The sequence below is a fragment of the Muntiacus reevesi genome, chromosome 3, assembly GCF_963930625.1.
Source record: "Muntiacus reevesi chromosome 3, mMunRee1.1, whole genome shotgun sequence".
NCBI lineage: Eukaryota > Metazoa > Chordata > Mammalia > Artiodactyla > Cervidae > Muntiacus > Muntiacus reevesi.
The window spans coordinates 110,944,771-110,966,971 of NC_089251.1; the positions used below are offsets into that span (position 1 = coordinate 110,944,771).

Here is a 22,201-nt window from a genome sequence, read left to right on the forward strand (position 1 = left end):
AATAGCCCTGTTGACAAAGCCATTAACCCTTACCCACATTTAAAATATATCCTAGGCAGGATTTCCCTCGTGGTCCAGTGGCTAAGACTGTGCTCCCAATGCAGGGGTTCACCTTTGATCCCTGATCAGGGAACTAGACCCCATGCTGCAACTTAAGATCCCATGTGCCGCAACTAAGTCGCCAAATAAAAATATTTTAAAATAAGTAAAAAAATATATATCCTAGGGAATTCCTTGGCAGTCCAATGACTAGGACTTGGGGCTTCCACTGCTGAGGGCACAGTTCAATCTCTGGTAGGGTAACTAAGATTGGAACTAAGATCCTGCAAGCCACAGGCTGGGGCAAAAAAAGAAAGAAAATATCCTAAAGTATGAGGGGAAAATACCATTGACTATATTATGCTTAAATATCTCAAAAAGAAAACAGAATGAAACAAAGTTAAAAGGAAGCTATTGAACTTAAAACTGTGTTGAAAATTGTTAATATTCTCTTAAATTAACGCCAAAAGTCTTCATTAAAATATAAATGAGAGGGGAGCACGTTTGAGAAGGGAGGCAAGATTGATCCCATACCCTTCAATCTGACTCCTGGTCACAGACTGACCACGGCCTGTTATGTAACCGGATCAAGTCCTGACCCTGACAAGACAGTGACCCTGACCACAACCTAACTCCTGGTCACAATGTGACCCCCTGTTTCAGGTGGGAGTACTTGATAGGTGGTGAGGAATGGGAGGAGGCTGGGACCCCGGAATGAGCTGCGCGAGCTGCCAATTTCTCAATCTGCACAGTCCCAAGAAGGCCACTTCAGGGCCCGGTGAGCAGCGCTCCGCCCAAAGGCGAGACCAGCCGAGGGGCTGAGGCGACGGCAGAGAGCGGCGACTGGTTCATGCGCAGAGAGATCCGTCCGTTCCCCGCGCCGAGGGCGGCGCGCAAGGGTGGGACACCCGCGCGGCCCTACTTCTGATTGGTCGCAAATGGGCGAAAGGGGCGGGGCCGGGGCGGAGCGCGCGGCGCGCGGCCTGGCGGGCGTGTTAACGGCCGTTAGGCGAGCTGAGGGAGGCGAGCTAAGGGGTCCGAGCCGCTGTCCGTGGCCGACGCGGTCGCAGCGGTTGGTGTTCCTGAGTGAGGGGTTTTGCTGCCCGCTTTCAAGCCCACGTAAGTCCCCCTCTCTCCCGGGCCTTCGTTGGACTGACAAACCCTGTGCCCTCCTTGGAGAGCCCCGGCAGAGCCTCAGGCACGGTCGACCTGCCTCCGTGGGGGGGCCGTGGGAGAGCGAAGAGCATGCGCAGAGCCGCTGAGCTGCCCGCCTTGGGTCTCTCACGCCCCGGCTTGCTGGAATAACGCCCCCCGCTTTCATCGCCTTGCTCTTTCCGTCCCTCATTCCACAGCAGTTGCGGGACCTCTGTGAGGTACAGTGCTGGTCTCCGTCGCCAGGGCACGGCGGGAGGGAAGTTCCTTGCCCTCTCGGAGCGCGTAGCCCTGGGAGAGTAGACGTCAAGCGGGTGGTTGTGCAGGGTGGAAAAGTACGGAGCGCGGACCCCTAGTCACCAACAGGTCTGAGGGGGCGGGGAGCCCTCCCCGAGGAAGCGGATTTCGAGCCAAGATTTGGAGCATGAATAGAGAAAGAAGGAAGGTCGGAGGGACCGAGAGCACTCGTGAAGGCGCTGGGCTGGAGTTTCTGAGCCGGCACGGTTTTGCTCCCCCCTCCACAGGCTATTTAACAGTGTCTGGAGACGTTTTGGGTTCTCACAACTCTGGGATTGTTCCTGGCATCCGATGGGTAGGTGTCAGGGGTGCTGCTGAACAGCCTGCAGGACAGCCCTACATCAAAGACTTACCGATCCAAGTGTCAGTAGTACCAAGATTGAGGATCCCTGCTATAGACAGGGAGGAGCTGGTTCTCTGGATGCACAGAAAGTGTGTTGAAGCTTATTTATTCAATAGAGGGTGTTCCGCACATTAAATGGGAGGATCAGAACCATGTTTATCCTCTGCACCAGTCTACTTCCACTGCATGGCACAGAGCCAGGCAAATAGACACTCAGTAAATTTTGGTTAATGAATTGAATACTGTGTGCTAGGAAGGGAGGAGTGGTGATACAAGGACGATTACGATAACCATGCTTCATTTCTTGCCTTTCGGCCTTGTATGTTTTATAATAATCTGATGGTGTGGTGTGTTTCAGGACTCCTCTGTAAAGGCAACATCTTGGCAAGGATTTGGCTTCTCTTTAGATCTGGTTCGATGAATGATCAAGACGATGGAAATAGTGTAATGGTGTGAGATTCTTAGTGTGTGTCAGCTGTCTGTGTATCCCTTCAAATCCTCTCCTGTCTTGATGTGGTTCTCTCAACAGCTGCCAAATGTGTTCCACACTAAGATTATAATTCTTCAAAGGAGAAATACAACAGTCAAAATCTAGTTCTTGGATAGCAACTTGGGAAATAGAGCTTGGGTGAAGTGAAGAAATTATATGAACTGCAGTGAAGAAATTATATGAGCTGCCCCACCCCCTAAGTGCTTTGGGACTTGCCGCTCTGGCTCTGTCTGAGGTGGAAACTCCAGCTTGTGGTGCCTTAGTAACCACCTCATAAGTTTGATGTGAGTATTAAACATAAAACATGATACTATAGAACCTTTAGCACAGTGCTTGATGTGTAGTAAGGACTGGATTACCTCAGAGATATTGTGGGTAGGGTTCCAGACCACCGGAATAAATCGAGTCACAAATTTTTTTGGTTTCTCAGTACGTATATGTTATGTTTACACTTTACTGTAGTCCATTAAGTATGCAATAGCATTATGTCTTTTAAAAATGTACGTGCCTTAATTAAAAAATACTTTATTGCTAAAAAAAAAAAAGCTAACCGTCATTGAACCCTCAGTGATTCGTAATCTGTTTGCCAGTTTGGCATTAGAGGATTCTGCCTTGATGTTAATGGCTGATGACTGAATGAGGTGATGTTTGCTGAATGTTGGGGTGGCTGTTGCAATTTCTTAAAATAAGACAACAGTGAAGTTTACTGCATTGATTGGCTTTTCCTTTCACAAACAATTTTTCTATAACATGCAAAGCTGTTTAATGGTATTTTCCCCATGGTGAAACTTCTTTCAAAACCAATCAGTCCTCTCAAACCTTGCTGCTGCTCTGTCAACTAAGTTTATGTAATATTCTAAATCCTTTGTTGTCATTTCGACAGTCTTGACAGCATCTTCACTGGAAGTAGTTCCATCTCAAGAAACCACTTTCCTCATCCATAAAAAGCACCTCTTCATCTTTTAAAGTTTTATCATGAGATTGCAGTAATTCAGTCACATCTTCAGGCTCCACTTCTAATTTTAGTCCTCTTGCTAGTTCTACCACTCCTGCAATTACAATAGTAACATCAAAGATCACTAATCAGAGATTACCATAATGGATGTAATAATGATGAAAAAACTTGGAATATTGCAAGAATCACCAAAATATGACACAGACACAAAGTGAGCAAATGCTGCAGGGAAAAATGGCATCCATAAACTTGCTCAACACCAGGGTTGCCACAGATCTTTACTTTGTTAAAAAAATAGAATCTGTGAAGCTCAGTAAAGTGAAGTGCAATTAAAAAAAGATGTATGCTTGTACTTAATACATGTTAAATTTGTTGAATTAATTGTTCTGTAGTTTAAACAGCTTTGAAAGTAGAAATCATCCGTGTTGGGTTCTTTTCTTCTGTCTGCCTACATTCATTTCTACCTCTCTTGACTGTATAATTGGCTATTTGTAATACTTCTTATCCATTCATTTCTCTCACTTTTATCTCAAGAAGTCTGTCTCTTTCAATGTCTCTAAAAATTTCCACCAGTTGCCCATCTACTTGTAAACTTAAGTAGGAAGAAGTTAAGAATTACTTATTCTGTACTGTATTACTCCTTATGGGAGTTTTTTTTTAATTGAGATTTAATTCACATATCATAAAATTCAGTTTTACGTGTGTGCAATTCAGAGGTTTTAGTGTATTCACAAGCTTGCACAACCATCATCACTATCTAATTTCAACATTTTGTTCAGGCTAGTCAGAAACTTCCTGCCCTCCTCTTAGTCCCTAGCAACCACTCATCTGTTGTCTTTATGGATTTGCCAGTTCTGGACACTTTATATAAATGGATTCATACAATATATGACCTTTTGTACTGGTCTTTCTTTACTTAGTATGTTATTTCCAGTGTTCATCCATGTTGTTGCATGTATCAGTACTTCATTCCTTTTTTGCTGCCTAATAATATTCCATTGTATGAATATACCACATTTTATTTGAAAAAGAAAGTGAAAGTCGCTCAGTTGTGTCTATCTCCTTGCAACCCCATGGACTATATAGTCCATGGGATTCTCCAGGCCAGAATACTGGAGTGAGTAGCCTTTCCCTTCTCCAGAGGATCTTCCTGACCCAGGAATTGAGCCGGGATCTCCTGCATTGCAGACCAGTTCTTTATGAACTGAGCTGTGAGGGAAGGCCACATTTTATTTATCCATCAGTCAGCTAATGGACATTTCTTTCTACTTTTCCGCCACTTTATAATGCTGCTGTGAAGATTAATGTACAGGATTTTGTGTTGACATATGTTTGAAGCTACTGAGTCAGGGTAAATCCATGTTTAACTGAGAGTTCTTTTGTCATCCCATTTTCAACTCCTCTGAATTTGGAAAGGTTTCAGAATTTAATGGACCAACCTTTTTATATTCTAAAGAAGGGGATGAAAATGAGTTTTGATATTGACTGGTATCACTAGTAGGTAGATCATCCTTCTGTGTCACCATGAAACACTGAATCAAATAGTGGCCATAAATGGAAACTGTTTAACTGCGCAGTGTTTCTCTTACCCAGTATGTGGAGACCTAGGATTTCAGGGGATCGTACAATTTCTGTTGTAGATGCAGTGAATTAGGATTTGTTGTTGTTACTAAGAAAAAACTGCAGAGGTCAGTAAAGCACATTAGGGAAAAAGTACCATATAGCCTTTTTTTTCCTCCAGAGTTAAATTGCACCCTAAGAATTGTGTTCTGTGGATAGGGTTTGTCCCAGACTCTGAAAGTGAAAATCACTCAGTCATGTCTGACTCTTTGCAACCCCATGGACTATACAGTCCATGGAATTCTCCAGGCCAGAACACTGGAGTGGGTAGCCTTGCCCTTCTGCAGGGTACCTTCCCAACCTGGGAATCGAACCCAGGTCTTCCGCATTGTAGGTGGATTCTTTAACAGCCGAGCCACAAGGGAAGCCCTAGAATACTAGAGTGGGCAGCCTATCCCTTCTCCAAGGGATCTTCCTGACCCAGAAATAGAACCGTGGTCTCCTGCATTGCAGGTGGATTCTTTACCAACTGAACTATCAGGGAAGTCCCATGGGCTCTTATAAATTCAAAGTTTCTGAATTCATAATTTATCTTCCAGGAATTGTACTCTTTCACTTTTTATTAACATAAACTGTTAATATGCCAAGTATAATAAAAGCATTTATTAAGCACTTAATATGTGTCAGACACCATTGTAAGTTAATCCTAAATGAGAACAAATTAGGTCATTTTTATTCTCATTTTTATAGGAAGGAGCTGAGGCACAAAGATATTAAGAAATTTGCCCAAGGTTACACAGCTAGTACATTGTTCATTTGTTGTTCAGTTGCGTCCAACTCATTGTGACCAACACATTGCGACCCCATGGACTATAGCATGCCATGCTTCCCTGTCCTTGACTATCTCCTGGAGCCTGCTCAAACCCATATCCATTGAGTTTGTCTTGCCATCCAGCTATCTCATCCTCTGTTGTCCCCTTCTCCTCCTGTCCTTAGTCTTTCCCAGCATCAGGGTCTATTCCAGTGAGTTGGCTCATGTCCAGCTTCAAACCTGAACTGTCTGATTGAGAGTCAGTGCGCTGAGCCACTTCTCTTACTCTGTGCTGCCTCTCAAGTACTATACATATATTTGCTATTATTAGTTACAGCTAATTAAAGCTTTTGTTTATACAACTCTTAATCAGACTTATACTGAATTCTTAGATCCTACCATTAGAATAAATATATATGTTTTATTTAAGTAATGAGGAAATGGGAAGAAAATCTCATGTTCCCAGCTGAGGATTAGAGTTCTGCTTTTAACCAAGAATTCTGTCTGTCATTGTACATCATATGACTAACTTTCATTACTGGAGGAATCGGGGAATTCGTTTTATGTTCATCAGGATTGAAGCTGTAATACTTTGCTCTTGTTTTCGTTACTTAGTTTTTCTCCTACCTCACTCTTCCATCCCGTTCCAGTGGGTAAGAGTATCTTTGGCAGCTTTTTAATTAAAATAATATTATTTTTAATTTTTGCAATAATCAGAAGGGTTCTAGACCTTTTAGGATCAGTATTGGGAATCTCTTTTTGGTTCTAGGTTTTTTCTTCTTGCTTTGGGAGAAGTAGAGTGAAATATTGGGAGTTGCTTTGCCTTAAAAAATATCCTTAGGAGTAAAACATGTGAAAGAATACTTGAATACTTTGTGTGCATTTGGCAGTTTCAGCTGAATGAAAATGAATTACAGGGAATTAAAAGATAATGGAGAGATCTGACTGCTTCCTTCGTTTTACAGCTGGCTCAAGTAACTGTGTTCATGGCCATGCAGGAGAAATACCCAAGTGAGAGGATCTCTCATGCCACCTCACCAGGTGAGTAGTCAAAGTTTTCTGGATTAAATTCTGACCATTGCTCTGTTACTTTATAACGGAAATTTCCTTAAAAGGAAATATTGAACAAACAAGCATTCACTGAAATGCTGGTACCAAAAGAACAAAAATGACATGGTGCCACATTGAATAGAAAAATAGATCTCTCTGAGAGAACAACTGTTTATCTCTGGTACTACATGGCTTCCAACAAGACCACGTGATTGATTATTGGGGGGGGGGGGAGCATATAAAGGATTGGAACAAAATGACTTTGGAACATAGTTCCATTTGAAATCAGAAAAACACAGCATAAATTACTGTGATCTATGTTGTCTTTGTAGTCCTGTGGGTGGGTCAGTCATCTGCTAGCCCACAAAGATTGGAATTCTTCTTGGATGCCAGCAGTTTCACTTGTGTTGTCACTAGAGATTCAGAAATTTATCTCTAGAATGAATTTAAAGGATTTTGAAAGCTCAGTTGATATCCTAAGTTAATATGTTAAAAGTATATATGTATATTTTGTGCTCGCTTCGGCAGCACATATACTAAAATTGGAACGATACAGAGAAGATTAGCATGGCCCCTGTGCAAGGATGACACGCAAATTCGTGAAGCGTTCCATATTTTTTCTAAATAAAAAAGTATCTTAAGAAAAAAGTATATATGTATATTTTATATATGTATTAAAACATGTAAATATATATACACACTCAATAGACAACATTAAGTAAAGGGCTTTCCCATGTGGGTCAGCTGGTGAATCCGCCTGCAATGTAGGAAATCTGGATTCAATACCAGGGTTGGGAAGATCCCCTGGAGAAGGGAAAGGCTACCACTTCAGTATTCTTGCCTGGAAAATTCCATGGGCAGAGGAGCCTGGACGGCTACAGTCATACACACTCAATAGGCAACATTTAATTAGATACGGTGTATTCAAATAGGAAGTACCATTTTAGAAAAATAACTTTTGCATTCTGGGACATTTATGAAGAAAGAATACATTTATGGAACTAATGGTATGTTTTCTTTAACTTTAAAAATCTTACAGTGCCTTATAACAGACATTTTGACAGGTATGTTATTTTCTTCTAGGCATATGGCCTTGCATATAGTAAGCACTTTGAAAAAATTCGAGTCATTCGGCAAATATTTATTGAACATCTGCTATGCACTGTCTTAGGACTTAATGTACAGTTTCTTAGGACAGCTATGTATAGTGCAAGTTTTGGAATGCTGCAGTTCCTGTCAGCTCACTGCCTTTCTGTGCGTTGTTCTCTGCAGTCTCTTGTTTGATTGATCATTGCCCACAAGCCGGTGATAGGACACGTGGCATAACACAGAACTCACACTTCAGATAATCAATCTCTGTAACTGTACCAAAACACACTTTCATTTCAGCAAATCTTTCTTTTAGAATTGATATATATGGAGAAGGAAATGGCAACCCACTCCAGTATTCTTGCCTGGAAAAATCCATGGACAGAGGAGCCTGGCGGCCTGCAGTCCATGGGATTACATGACTGAGCATGGGTACATGAGGGTGGAGGGAGATGGGTTGGTAGCAATAAACTGGTAGAACTAAAAAAAAAAAAAGAGAATTGATATATTGAGTGGTTGACTAGAAAGATGGTAGAAGTGAAGAAAAAGATTAGTAGTAGTAACAGGGAGTGGTTTCCAGGATGAGGCCCTCATGGATTTTCACTGTTTCAAAAAACATGACAAATTATACACTGACTGGAGAGAGAATGCCATATAGACTCACCAAGAAGTGAAATTTCTTTGCTTCTGGCTAGACTTTTGTTAATTTAGTATAGTAACACTGTCTGATCTTACGCTGATCAGAGGCTCTAATTTTTGACTGTGTTTTCTATTAAAGATTGTTACAGATTACTGTGTATATGTAAATGTTTTCAAATCAGACAGTCCCCTGAAACCCAAAAAATAAAAGGAGTTCTTGGGGAAAGTGAGAATGTCTTCAGTAGAAAGTAAACATAAGGGTAGCGAAAAAAGATGCAAAAGTAGGTTGGTTCAGAAGGTGGGAGAAGCACTAAATTCAAATATCATTTGCTTCCCACTAGATCATAGTGTGTGTAGAAACATATTTTACACACTCAGATTCTGACACTTTAAATGGATAAGTACCTGCCATTACCTGTTTATTTACATGGATCATCTCATATAAAGTTTAGAAAAATTACAGTGATTTTTAAAAAATAATTTGAATTTAACTCTTTGCTAATATGTTCATAAATAAAGTATTTATTGAACAATTCCTATCTACCAGCCCTCAAACAGCAAGCTGACAAAGTCAGATAAATTTCATCAGTCTTGTTTCATCTTACCTGCTCAGAAATTTTAGTAGTTCCTCTGCATTGCCCCCCAGAAACCTTCAGATTAACTTGTAAGACTTGCCTTGATCTGGACTCACCCTGCCCAGAAGGATACCCTGATTCATTCCCAAGTGGTGATTTTCAAAGGACACTGAATTGCATGTTACCCTGTGGAGCATTTGGAAACATATGGGGGTGTTTTCAGGTTTCTCAATGATGGTGGGATGGAGTGAGGTCTGTTACTGGCATTTAGGGGATGGGGAAGGACTAACTGTCCTGTAGTAGGTAGACTATACATTGAAGAATTGTCCGACCCAGAATGCCAAGAGAACCTGTTGAGAAACCCTGTAAGAGGAAAAAATGTGGGTATTGGAATCAGAATAGCATAGGTTCAAATCTCAGCTGTATCCTCTGTAAAACAGGGGTTATAATACTTTTCACTAGGTAGATGAGACCATGTCTGTAAAGTGCCGTGGCTTCTAGATTTCAAAGAATGGAGCTGGTGTTAATTATTACTGTCTCAGTACTCCTGGATCCTTGGTAGGTCTTTTTTTGTGTCTTTGAACATTCTTATCTCTTATGCTATTTCCATTTAGATTTAACTAATTCAGGGACTTCCCTGATGGTTCAGTGGTTGAGAATCTGCCTTGCAATGCAGGGAACATGAGTTCGATCCCTAGTTTGGGAACTAAGTTTCCACATGCCTTGGGGCAACTGAACCTGTGTGCCACAACTGCTGACCCAAGTGCCTGGAGCCCGTGCTCTGAGACAAGAGAACCCACTGCAAGGAGAAGCCCGGCACCACAGCTGGAGAGTAGCCCCTACTCGCCACAACTAAAGAAAGCCCACCCGCAGCAATGAAGAGTCCCTGTGCCACAACAGAGACCCAGTGCAGCCATGAATGAATGGATGAATGCCTAATTTTAAAAAACACCATTAAAAAAATAAAATTAACTAATTCAGAGTAGCTGAAATAGGCACAGGAGGAAGAAAGGGGTGAAGTATGGCTATTCTCTCACAGGTTTAAGTGATTTTTTAAAAAAAGTTTTGTGGAATTACACGAGCTGATTCACACTAACAGTGGGAAATGCTGGTTGTTTCAGGTTCCGGCGTGATTCAGAAGGGCAGTTCCCTGGGGACTGAATGGCAGACCCCAGTTATCTCAGAGGCCTTTCGGAGCCGCTTCAGTCGTTTTTCAAGTGTAGCTGACAGTGGGGACACAGCCATTGGCACATCATGCTCAGACATCGCAGAGGGTAAGTTTGAATTAATGATTTGATTACTAAAATATGTTGTCGTTTTCAGATTGTATTTCAGGTGTATTGTCATTTCCAGAATATTCATAAATCAGTTTACTCAGAGTCTGCTTGATTCTTCCTATGCTATGCTCGTCACAACTGGTCCCTTCCTCTCAACTTTTGCTGTTTGTCCTGCCTGAACAACTTCCTAATAGGTTTCTTGGCATGAGGTCTTTCCCTCTCCTGCCAGATTAATCTTCTTAAAATCCTGATTTCATAGTTTCCCTTTCCTGCAAATCCTCAACTGTTTCTGTTACTTGGAGGATAAAGGTCAGAGTCTTCAATTCTGTGATCTGTCCCTATCCCGTTAAAACTTTTTTTTTTTAATTTTGTTTATTTATTTTTGGCTGTGCTGGGTCTTCATTGCTGCATGGACTTTTCTGTAGTTGCGGTGCACGGGGTTCTCATTGCAGTATCTTCCCTTGTTGGAGAGCATGGGCCCTAGGGTGTGCCAGCTTCAGTAGTTGGGGCATGTGGGCTCAGTAGTTGCGGCTCCAGGGCTCTAGAGCGCATGCTCAGTAGTTGTGGGCACACGGGCTTAGTTTCTCAGTGGCATGTGGAATCTTCCTGGACCAGGGATTGAATCCTTGTCTCCTGCATGGGCAGGCAGATTCTTTACCACTGAGCCACCAGGGAAGCCCCAGACATATTTCTTACTGTCCTCAGGTATATTGTCTTAACTATGCTATGAAAGCACAGAACTTTTTTTCTTTTTGATACCTAGGCTCTTTCCTTCTTTAATCTGGACCCATTTGTGCTATTCTCATCTTCTCTTGCCCCTCCCAGCTATGTTGATCTTATTTTTCATGATTTAGTGAAGTGTCTTGACCAAACTTTTCACATCCCTTTCTCCCATTACTGATCTTCCTTTTTGCAATCTTATACTTTATTTTTTCTGCCACTTGTTTTTGCACTTAAGTAATAGCTGTTAGGCTGCTTTGTAAATAATATATCCCAATAAAAAATTAAAAAGAAAAAATGGCAAAAAGCTGTAAGGTTGTACTTCACAAGAGTATTTTTTTTTTCTTTTCATTTAGATGGTGGGTTCCTAGGAGGACAGAAAATCTAGTGATAATAGTTAACTACTGTTTATCAAATACTTTATGATGAATACTGTTTTTTTCATTAATACCATTAAGAATTCTATACATTTTTTTTTTTTAAGTACTTGGTCTTAGTTGTGGCACTTGAGATTTTTAGTTGTGACATATGAGATCTAGTTCCCTGACCAGAGAACAAACCCTAGCCCCCTGCAATGGGAGCATGGAGTCTTAATCACTGAATCAACAGGGAAGTCCCAAGAGATATTTTATTTCCAATCTACGAAACAGAAAGCTGAATTTCAAAGTGATTAAATGAGCTGATTAAAGTCACAAAACTAATTACTTTGGTACTTTCTCAGATGTTACACCCACTTGGATGGCTATAACCAAAAAGATAATAATAAGTGTTGGTGGGAATGTAGAGAAACTGGAGCCTGTACATTGCTGGTGGGAATGTAAAATGTTGCAGCTGCTTTGGAAAGCTGTTTGACAGTTCCTTAAAAGGTTAAACATAGAGTTGCATCATGGCTCAGCAAATCTACTCCTGGGTGTATATACTCAAGAGAAGATGAAAACATACATCTGCACAACAACTTGTACACCAATGTTCATAGCAGCGTTGGTTAATAATAATAATCAAAAAATGGAAACAACCCAATGTCTATCAGTTAACAAATAGATGAATAAAATGTTGTATATTCATATTATAGAATACTGTGGAGCAATAAAAAGAAATGAAGTATGAATACACCCCACAAACTGGATGAACTTTAAAAAATCCATGCTGAGTAAAAAAAGCCAGATACAAAGACCACATATTATATGATTCCATTTGTATGAAGTGTCCAAAATAGGCCAATTTATATAGAGACAGAAAGGAGATTTAGTGGTTGCCTAAGGCTATGAAGTTAGAGTAAATGCAGCATGACCTCTAGAGGGTAAAAAGGGTTTTTTTGAGGATGATGAAAATATTCTAAACTTGATTGTAGTGATGGTCACATAATTCTGTGAATATACTAAAAAGCCATTGAATTGTGTTTCAAGTGGGTGAAAATTGTATGGTATGTAAACTATATCTCAGTAAAGCTGTTTTAAAAAAAAAAAAGTGGGAAAAAATCTTCTATTTTGAAGAATAAAATATTAGTACTGACTTCCTGGGCACCTGGCATTTGATTTGATCGCTATGTGTATGGGCATAGTGTCAGTAAATACTGAGTAAATGGAATAGTAGATTTTAATAGACAGGACTTTAAAAATCACTTAATCCGATTCTTTTTTGCTAATGAGTAACACAAATTCCACACAGGGTTAAGTAACTTGCCTAATGTCACACAGCTAATTATCAGATTCAGGTCTCCCACCTGTAGTATTCTTTCCATCACTTGTGTAATGAAAATAGAGATTTTAAAAATCAAACAATTGTCTAGATTTTTCCCCCTGTTAAACTGACTGGCTGTATTTCATCCAGTCAAATTGTTACACAGATTGTGTGTAACTCTGCATGCTTTTTATATCTTTGGGGAAATATATATTTATATTTCCTTCCTAGTGCATTTTTATTTTTTGCATTTTAGCTTTTTTGTCTGAGTGTGTGGCTTATTACCACAACTGATCTCAGTTACCTGACCAGAGATCAACCTGGGTCCCCAGAGGTGAAAGCTCAGGGTCTTAACCACTGGACCACCAGGGAATTGCCAGTCATGTGGTCTTTTTTAAATTATAGTAGTCTTGACATGGTGGCCAAAGCCACTGGTCTAGAAGTTTCTTTTAAAAGGATCTAAGGTTTCTTTTCTGCCATGTTATATACTGTGGTCTTAATTTTATTTTTTGCTCATTTTGTTCATGACTGTATCTTGGTTTATTTGGAGCCCAGTTGACAAGAACATTTGTAACTGGTATAAAATATAGTTCATTAGGTGTTCTTTTTTTCTGTTTAAAAAATTTTTTATTTTATGGTGGAGTGCAGCTGATTTACAATGTGTTAATTTCAAGTGTACGGCAAAGTAATTCAGTTATATATACACATATATCTATTCTTTTTCATATTCATTTCCCATTTAGATTATTATAAAATGTTGAGTAGAGATCCCTGTGCTATACAGTAGGTCCTTGTTGATTACAATAGTATGTTAATCCCCAAATCCTAATTTTTCCTTCCCCTTCACCTTTCCCATTTGGTAACCATAAATTCATTCTCTAAGTCTATGAGTCTATTTTCTGTTTGTAAATAAGTTTATTTGTATCATTTTTTTTAGGTTCCACATATAAGTGATACCATATGATATGATATTTGTCTTTGTCTGACTCAGTATGATAGATAATCTCTAGGTCCATTCATGTTACTGCAAATGGCATTATTTCATTTTTCTTTCTTTTCTTTTTTTATGGTTAAGTAATACTCCATTGAATATACATACCACATCTTTAGGTTCATTTGCTGATGGACATTTAGGGTTTTTTGTTTCGTTTTGCTTTTCCTGGTCGTGTTGTGCAACTTGTGGGATCTTAGTTCCCCAACCCAGGATTGAACTCAGGCCTCGGCAGTGAAAGCATGGAGTCCTAACCATTGAACTGCCAGGGAATTCCCCATTTAGGTTTGTGATTCTACCATTCACTAAGGTGTTTTACCTTGAAGATTCTCAAGGGACAGGATGGAGGTAGATACCTGAGATTTAGTCTACCTCTTACTAAGAAAGGACGGTTGCTAGAAAAAATGAATTGCTTTTCGTGGGGGGTGGGAGTTGAGGGGACAGGGAGTATGTTTGAGGAAAGGAGAGATTTAGAGATATATCCTTGAAGTGGCAGAAAGCCAATGATTTGGTGAATTGTAAACTTTTCTAAATAATCACATAATTCAGTTCAGTTGCTCAGTCGTGTCGGGCTCTCTGCAACCCCAAAAACCGCAGCACGCCAGGCCTCCCTGTTCATCACCAACTCCCGGAGTTCACCCAAACTCATGTCCGTTGAGTCAGTGATGCCATCCAACCGTCTCATCCTCTGTCATCCCCTTCTCCTCCTGCCCTCAGTCTCTCCCAGCATCAGGGTCTTTTCAAATGAGTCAGCTTTTCCCATCAGGTGGCCAAAGTATTGGAGTTTCAGCTTCAACATCAGTACTTCCAATGAACACCTAGGACTGATCTCCTTTAGGATGGACTGGTTGGATCTCCTTGCCATCCAAGGGACTCTGAAGAGTCTTCTCCAACACCACAGTTCAAAAGCATCAGTTCTTCTGCGCTCAGCCTTCTTTATAGTCCCAACTCTTACATCCATACATGACTACTGAAAAAACCATAGCCTTGACTAGATGGACCTTTGTTGGCAAAGTAATGTCTCTGCTTTTTAATATGCTGTCTAGGTTGGTCATAACTTTCCTTCCAAGGAGTAAGCGTCTTTTTAATTTCATGGCCGTAGTCACCACCTGCAGTGATTTTGGAGCCCAGAAAAATAAAATCAGCCACTGTTTCCCCTGTTTCCCCATCTATTTGCCATGAAGTGATGGGACTGGATGCCATGATCTTAGTTTTCTGAATGTTGAGCTTTAAGCCAACTTTTTCACTCCCCTCTTTCACTTTCATCAAGAGGCTCTTTAGTTCTTCACTTTCTGCCATAAGCGTGGTGTCATCTGCGTATCTGAGGTTATTGACATTTCTCCCGGCAATCTTGATTCCAGCTTGTGCTTCCTCCAGCCCAGCATTTCTCATGATGTACTCTGCATATAAGTTAAATAAGCAGGGTGACAGTATACAGCCTTGATATACTCCTTTTCCTATTTGGAACCAGTCTGTTGTCCCATATCCAGTTCTAACTGTTGCTTCCTGATCTGCATACAGGTTTCTCAAGAGGCAGTTCAGGTGGTCTAGTATTCCCATCTCTTGAAGAATTTTCCACAATTGATTGTGATCCACACAGTCAAAGGCTTTGGCATAGTCGATAAAGCAGAAATAGATGTTTTTCTGGAACTCCCTTGCTTTTTCAGTGATCCAGGGGATGTTGGCAATTTGATCTCTGGTTCCTCTGCCTTTCCTAAATCCAGCTTGAACATCTGGAAGTTCACGGTTCACATATTGCTGAACCCTGGCTTGGAGAATTTTGAGCATTACTTTACTAGCGTGTGAGATGAGTGCAGTTGTGCGGTAGCTTGAACATTCTTTGGCATTGCCATTCTTTGGGACTGGAATGAAAACTGATCTTTTCCACTTCTGTGGCCACTGGTGAGTTTTCCAAATTTGCTGGCATATTGAGTGCAGCACTTTCACAGCATCATCTTTTAGGATTTGAAACAGCTCATATTCAAAAATCACATATCTCATATGCTAAATTTGAATCGCCTTTGAAAATTATAGAAGATAGTGACCCTTTTGAAAATGTGTTGCTATTTTGTTTCAAAATGCTCTAAAACACAAGCCTGACTTTAATGTAACTTGACATTTTATAGTACTTTTTCAGAATCACACAGTTTCCTTAATGTAAATAGATAAACTCAGTAGATAAATGACAAATGCTGACAGACCTCATTTTGTCATCCATAGATGGACCACACTCACCGGCAAATTAGAGAAACAATATTATTTTGGGCAGTTGGTACCTTTCTTCTTGACTTCGGTTTTGGCATTACTACTTTGGGCATTATGGGCTCAAAACTGAATTTGGTGAAGTCGTGAGAGAGAGTGGTGCCATGGAGGGAGAATGGGAGGAGGTGTTGCTAAGTTCAGCGTAGTAGCAGCCCTCATAACCAAAATCTTACTGCCTTCTGTTCCATAATTATATTTGGAGAGTTGGGACCCTTGATGAGAGAATATTATGGTGTCATTATGGGAGATTTCAAGTAGAGAGCTTTCTAGTTTTAGAATCTTCATCACCACCAGTCTACCTTAACCCTGTTGACTAGTTCTGTATTTAAGTTTTGGGACATCAAAAACAGTGTCCTTTGACTCTTGAAATGCCCGTCTTTCTTGGTCCTGAGAAGCTGATGCATGTCATCAAAAATTACTGGTTGTTTTGCTTCTTGTTTGTTTTTACTGTGGTATTTTATATATCCCCACGATCATCTGAGTAGAGGACATTAGATACTCTGCATACATTATAAGGGATAATTTGGCTTGCTCGTTTTTAAAGAAGTGCTTACAAACCCATATGTGAGAAGATGATAGCAGATCTATACCCATTTAATTCTGGGAAAGGTAGTATCTGTCCTCATTAGCTGAGTGTGTTGTGTTGGTTGATGGAAAATGAAACAAATCAGAGATCTGTTCTCCACGGTAGATGTTGCTTAGTTTGGAAAAGAATATTGGACATAGTTGAAAAAGGAAGACATTTTATTCCTTGTCTCCCTCCCTCAGTTTCCTGCCTGCTGAAGGTAACAGGTATGTTTCCTCAGTTTCCTGCCTTGTACTTTGCTTGTAGCTCACTGCCCTGTGTTAGTTCTATGACCTTGTAGTCCTTTTCACAGCAGCACTCGAAAGTTGGAAATAGTAAAAATATGAACCTTCTGCAGCAGAGCCAACCAGAGGGTTGTCTCCCAAGATTAGGCAGGAGCTAAAGGAAACATAAATCCAGTCTCAAGGAAAGTGAAAAATCACATTTATATACAAACAAGGGGGTAAATAAAAGGCAAAGTAAAAAATAGAGGATTTCAGTGTTTACCAGTTGAGAGTGCTCACTGTGCTAGAATGAAACCTGAGAGTTGCTAAGAATAACTTCACATATCCTGGCAGTCAGGTCTGGCGTGTGGGAGAGAGAGCAGAATCCTGATTCAGATGCGGTGCTCCCTGCCCCAGATACACAGCCACACTATCCAGTTTGCCTTATTCTTTGGATAGTTTAGATTCATTGTTCACCTTTGCTGTGGAGCTTTTGGAGATTAAAGAGGATTCTGGCAGCCCTTGGAAAAGACATTTTTATTAGATTGGATTATAGCTTATAGCCCAGCTCTTGGAAGACTCGGACTTAATCCAGTTCCCTTAAGTAAGTGATTTTTTTTTTTTTAAGTTCAGTTTTCAGCTTTGTTGACTGACAGGATTTTTGTTATTCAAATACAAAGAACAGAGTATAAATTAAAAGTGAAGCCAATGTTACCTTGCTTTGGTTTGCCCTGGGAATGGCATTTGAGATCTTAGAACGCACATCTCCCATTTAGGCTGCTATATTTTTCTGCATGATACTTGTGACGGTGCCCTCTCTGCCTGCTCTCAGGCAGAGAATGTCTGGAATAGCAGCCAAACTGAAAAAAAGCTTGCTCCTTCGGTTTTGACTTACGGAAGACTATTCTCTCCACAGATTTTTGCAGTTCAAGTAGCAGCCCTTCTTTCCAGCCCATCAAAAGCCATGTAACCATTCCAACAGCCCATGTGATACCTTCTACTTTGGGGACCTCTCCTGCCAAGCCGAATTCTGCTGCCGGACCCTCTTCCAAACTTCCTTTGTCAGGGTTGGCTGAAAGTGTGGGGATGACAAGAAATGGAGACCTCTGTTCAATGAAACGTTCTCCAGGCCTTTCTAGAGATTTCATGTATCTTTGTGGTGCTGCTGGAGAAAATGGAGTTGAGCAGTCCTGGTTTCCAGCAGTGGGCCATGAAAGGGAAGAAGAGGCGAGAAAGTTTGATGTTCCCAATATGGAGTCTACTCTCAATCAGTCGGCAATGCTGGAGACACTTTATTCAGATCCCCACTACCGAGTCTACTTCCACAACCCGAGAACCGATACAAACAAGGAGCTGTACAAAGGGTTGCCTGAGACCAAGAAGGCACCAGGCAGCGGGGCAGTATGTGAGCGGAATGGACCACACCCTGGCACCAGTGGGGTTCTTCCTCTGGGACTCCAGCCTGCTCCTGGGCTCTCCAAGCCTCTACCTTCTCAGGTATGGCAGCCGAATCCTGACCCTTGGCATTCCCGCGAGCGATCTTGTGAGCTCAGCACTTGTCGGCAGCAGCTGGAGTTGATCCGTTTACAGATGGAGCAAATGCAGGTAGAGGCCTTTCTTTCCTTGGACTTTGCAGTTTCTGTGCTAATCTTTTTTTCTTACGAGTTTTGACTCCAAAGAAAGTGTTTGTAAAAAGGAGGGAAGATGTTTGTAGATAGGAAATGAAATCTTGTGAATATCATCAAATCTGTCAGTTCTAAACACCAGATAGGTTCTCCAAAGCAGAGGGTTACAAAGGAAAACCCAGCAGTAGGACACTGACACTGATGGTGTGTGTACGTACTTACATAACACTCGGCGAGGTACTTCAACATACAGAATCCTATCTGATCCTTACGGCACTCTGAGAGGTAAACATAGAAATTTACCATGTTCTTAGAATAAGTAATCTGTCCAGGGTCACAGAGCTGGTTTAAGTGGCAGAGCTCTAGGGTTCAAAAACTATCTTTTAGTCCCATATTCTTTCCACTGTACTACTTTTGTGGTTGTTTTTTTGTTTTGTTTTGTTTTTTGAAAGTTCTTGTACTTCTTAAGAATGGGGAGAAAGGAAGCAGGACACATTCTCCTTTCCTGGTTGGTGAGGGCATCTTAGCTCCTGATTTGCTTTTGTTCCAGATAATGAAAGATAAACTGACCTTTTCTTAGAAACTAGAGCCTTTCTGAGCAGGGAGTGTCCAGTTGGCAGAAGTCTGTCAAGCAGGTTCTTTCCAGTCATGCATCAGAGCTAAAATTATTTCATAAACAGTGGGCCTTCTCAGACTGAGCCAAAGTGACTCTTGACTGCAGACACAGCTGGGTGCTTCATAGGTGCTTTCAGGTGCCTGTAGGTTAACATTAAGTCCCACTGGGCCTGCTTGTCTTTCAGCTTCAGAATGGAGCCGTCTGCCACCATCCTGCTGGTTTTTCTCCTTCATTGCCCACGTTAGACCCAGCACAATGGATCAGCATCTTGAACAGTAATGAACACCTTCTGAAGGAAAAGGAGCTCCTTATTGACAAGTAAGGGGGCAAGGGGCCATTGGGCCAGCCTCTGCTCTCCCAGCCCCTACTGATGATCTCCCCAGGGGCAGTGCATCCTCCTCTGTTTAGACCCCTGCTTTACCTCAGGATAAGTAGCCTAGTCCTGTGTGTGAATAATGTGATAAGTTTGTTGCATATCTGCAGGGGCTGTGGGGAATGCCTAGAGGAGGTAGCTGGTTCTTTGCAGCTAATCTTTGTTCATTTCACCTCAGTCAGTTTTCTCATTTGCGTTTCCTCCTTCAGGAAATTGCACAACCCAAGAATCCAAGGTCTTTGTTTACAAAGTGTGATTTTTACCTGTTAAAGGAAAGTTGGGGTTCATATTGCAAGTGGGTTTGTGTCAGGACCCTAGGCCTCATTCTGTTCTTACTTTTGCAGGCAGAGGAAACATATCTCTCAGCTGGAGCAGAAGGTACGAGAGAGTGAACTGCAAGTCCACAGTGCTCTTTTAGGCCGTCCTGCCCCCTTTGGGGATGTCTGCTTGCTGAGGCTGCAGGTAAGCTTTGGCAGTCAGGATGGCATTCTGCTTGTCATAACTCAGGATCTTCCCTGTGCTTGGCACTGATAGGTATCCAGGAGATAGAAAATGAACCAAGTGAAGTAAGGTATTCCTGCCCTCAGAGAGTAAACATTCTAATTATAAAGCATCTCCTGTTCTGCTCTTGACGGGGCAGAAAAGGCCTGAGGATGGAATCAAGTGGAAGTCCAGGTACCTTGATATCAGGACATACTTTGGAGAAAAGGAAGGCAGAGCAAGGTTCATAGTAAGGTCCCAGAATTGAGTGATGTTCTGAGAAGTCTTGATCTACCGGCCCTAGCCAAATGAAAAGAGCAGCAGAGGTAGTACGGGATTTAAAGCCATTCCCATTTTTATTCTTCCATGTCTAGGAGCAACTGAGAGAAAATTGTACTCTTACTTAGGTCAATAGCTCTGAAAGATGTTGGCCAAGCTTCCTCTGCAATTCGGGCTTTTGAGTGATGAGTATTAGACAGACTGTAGTACTGTACTGCCTTTGCCACCTACTGGGCTTTTTTTTTTTTTTTTTTTTTAATATTATTTTATTAGTTGGAGGCCAATCACTTTACAACATTTCAGTGGGTTTTGTCATACACCTACTGGGCTTCTTAAGACAATGTTCCATCTTCAGTGTTCCATCTTGGAGAATCAGAATGTTAGTGTGAGAATGGCCATTACATAAAATATATCTCAGACTTCTCATTTACTGATGAGAAAATTGAGGCCCAAGAAGGAGGAAGAATTGGCCTTAAATCATACAAAGAATGAGTGGAGGAGAACCAGGCCTTGAGCCCAGGTCCTGCTGATATACTGTCCTGTATTCCTTTGTTACATGACTGAATATTGCTTTAAGCCAGTGGTTCTGAAATTTGAGTGTGCATCTGAATCACCTGGAGGACTTATTAAAACACAGATTATTAATACCCATCCCCAGAGTTTCTGATTCACTGGGCCTGGGAGTTGGGCTTAAGAATTTGCATTTCTAACAAGTTCCCAGGTAATGCTGAAGCTGTTAGTCCTGAAAGTGAAAGTAGCTCAGTTGTGTCCAACTCTTTGTGACTCCATGGACTATACAGTCCTTGAAATTCTCTAGGCCAAAATACTGGAGTCAGCAGCCTTTCCCTTCTCCAGGGGATCTTCCCAACCTACGGATCGAACCCAGGTCTCCCACATTGCAGGTGGATTCTTTACCAACTGAGCTATCAAGGAAACCCCTGTTAGTCCTAGGACCACACTTTGAGAAGCACTGCCTGAGGAAATTCTTAGAGAAAGTTGATATTCGACCACAAAGTATGCTAGGTATAAGTAAAGTACATGGGACTCTCAGGGTAAGGAACCGTTACATGTTGTGAATCTTTCTGCAGGAACTGCAGCGAGAGAACACTTTCTTACGTGCACAGTTTGCACAGAAGACAGAAGCCTTGAGCAAAGAGAAGATCGAGCTTGAAAAGAAACTCTCTGCTTCAGAAGTTGAAGTCCAGCTCATCAGAGAGTCACTCAGAGTGGCACTGCAGAAGCATTCGGAGGAAGGGAAGAAACAGGAAGAAAGGGTGAGCTAAGGAGCTGATAGCTTTCTAATTCACAAAAGAATTGGCAGTCCGCCCTTTCCTGCCAAACTATTCTTAGAACCTGGAGGAGACAATTGGGTGAGACACCCTACATTGACTTCTCATGCAGGACTGTTTTGCTTGAAATGGAACCCTTCATATCTGCTTTATCTCCACAAAAAACTGTCACAGACAGGGAAAGCTGTATAATCTCTCACTGTCCCAGGTTGTGATGGGGAACCAGCTGGCCTAGGTGAAAAACCAGTCTGACTAGTCATACCAAATAGTACTGTTGCACGATGTACCTGTGGTACATCATTCAGCATGATTTCTTCTCACTTCTACCTAAAAAGTAGGTGAAGAATCCCACATATGCAGCTATTTTGGGAGTTTTTACATTTTTGCCAGTGCTCTTAGAATTGCCTCAGGTTGAGATTGGTTATCATAGAAAGAGCTAAGTCTTCTGGTTCTGTTCACGGGTTGCTCTAATATAGATGTTCTTGGGGGACCAGTTTAATAATGTTTAGCTCTGGACCACTTGCATCAAAGTCAGCTAAAGCAGTGATTCTTTTTTTTTTTTTTTTTTAATTTTATTAGTTGGAGGCTAATTATTTCACAACATTTCAGTGGGTTTTGTCATACATTGACATGAATCAGCCATAGAGTTACACGTATTCCCCATCCCGATCCCCCCTCCCACCTCCCTCTCCACCCGACTCCTCTGGGTCCTCCGAGTGCACCAGGCCCGAGCACTTGTCTCATGCATCTCACCTGGGCTAGTGATCTGTTTCACCATAGATAATATAGATGCTGTTCTTTTGAAACATCCCACCCTCAC

At 41.4% G+C, this 22,201-nt stretch overlaps 1 protein-coding gene and 1 non-coding gene across 8 annotated transcripts in view; both read left to right on the top strand.

Annotated features, from left to right (window-relative positions):
• Positions 1 to 1,033: 1,033 nt before the first annotated feature.
• Positions 1,034 to 22,201, top strand: part of CEP85 (centrosomal protein 85) — a 37,278-nt gene continuing 16,110 nt past the window's right edge. For 2 of the 7 annotated variants that reach the window (XM_065930118.1, XM_065930123.1), the window contains exons 1-7: positions 1,034 to 1,158; positions 6,613 to 6,688; positions 10,122 to 10,274; positions 17,636 to 18,324; positions 19,145 to 19,278; positions 19,678 to 19,795; positions 21,181 to 21,366. In XM_065930118.1, the coding sequence (XP_065786190.1) occupies positions 6,634 to 6,688; positions 10,122 to 10,274; positions 17,636 to 18,324; positions 19,145 to 19,278; positions 19,678 to 19,795; positions 21,181 to 21,366 (1,335 nt within the window). In that variant the 5' untranslated portion in view covers positions 1,034 to 1,158; positions 6,613 to 6,633. Of the gene's footprint in view, positions 1,159 to 1,393; positions 1,413 to 2,189; positions 2,606 to 6,612; positions 6,689 to 10,121; positions 10,275 to 17,128; positions 17,324 to 17,635; positions 18,325 to 19,144; positions 19,279 to 19,677; positions 19,796 to 21,180; positions 21,367 to 22,201 lie in introns of those variants that run through there. The other 5 variants (XM_065930119.1, XM_065930120.1, XM_065930122.1 and 2 more) reach the window with 5 other exon arrangements.
• LOC136165612 (U6 spliceosomal RNA) lies at positions 7,210 to 7,316 on the top strand. Its single transcript, XR_010662619.1, has one exon. It is a non-coding gene; the product is annotated as a U6 spliceosomal RNA (small nuclear RNA).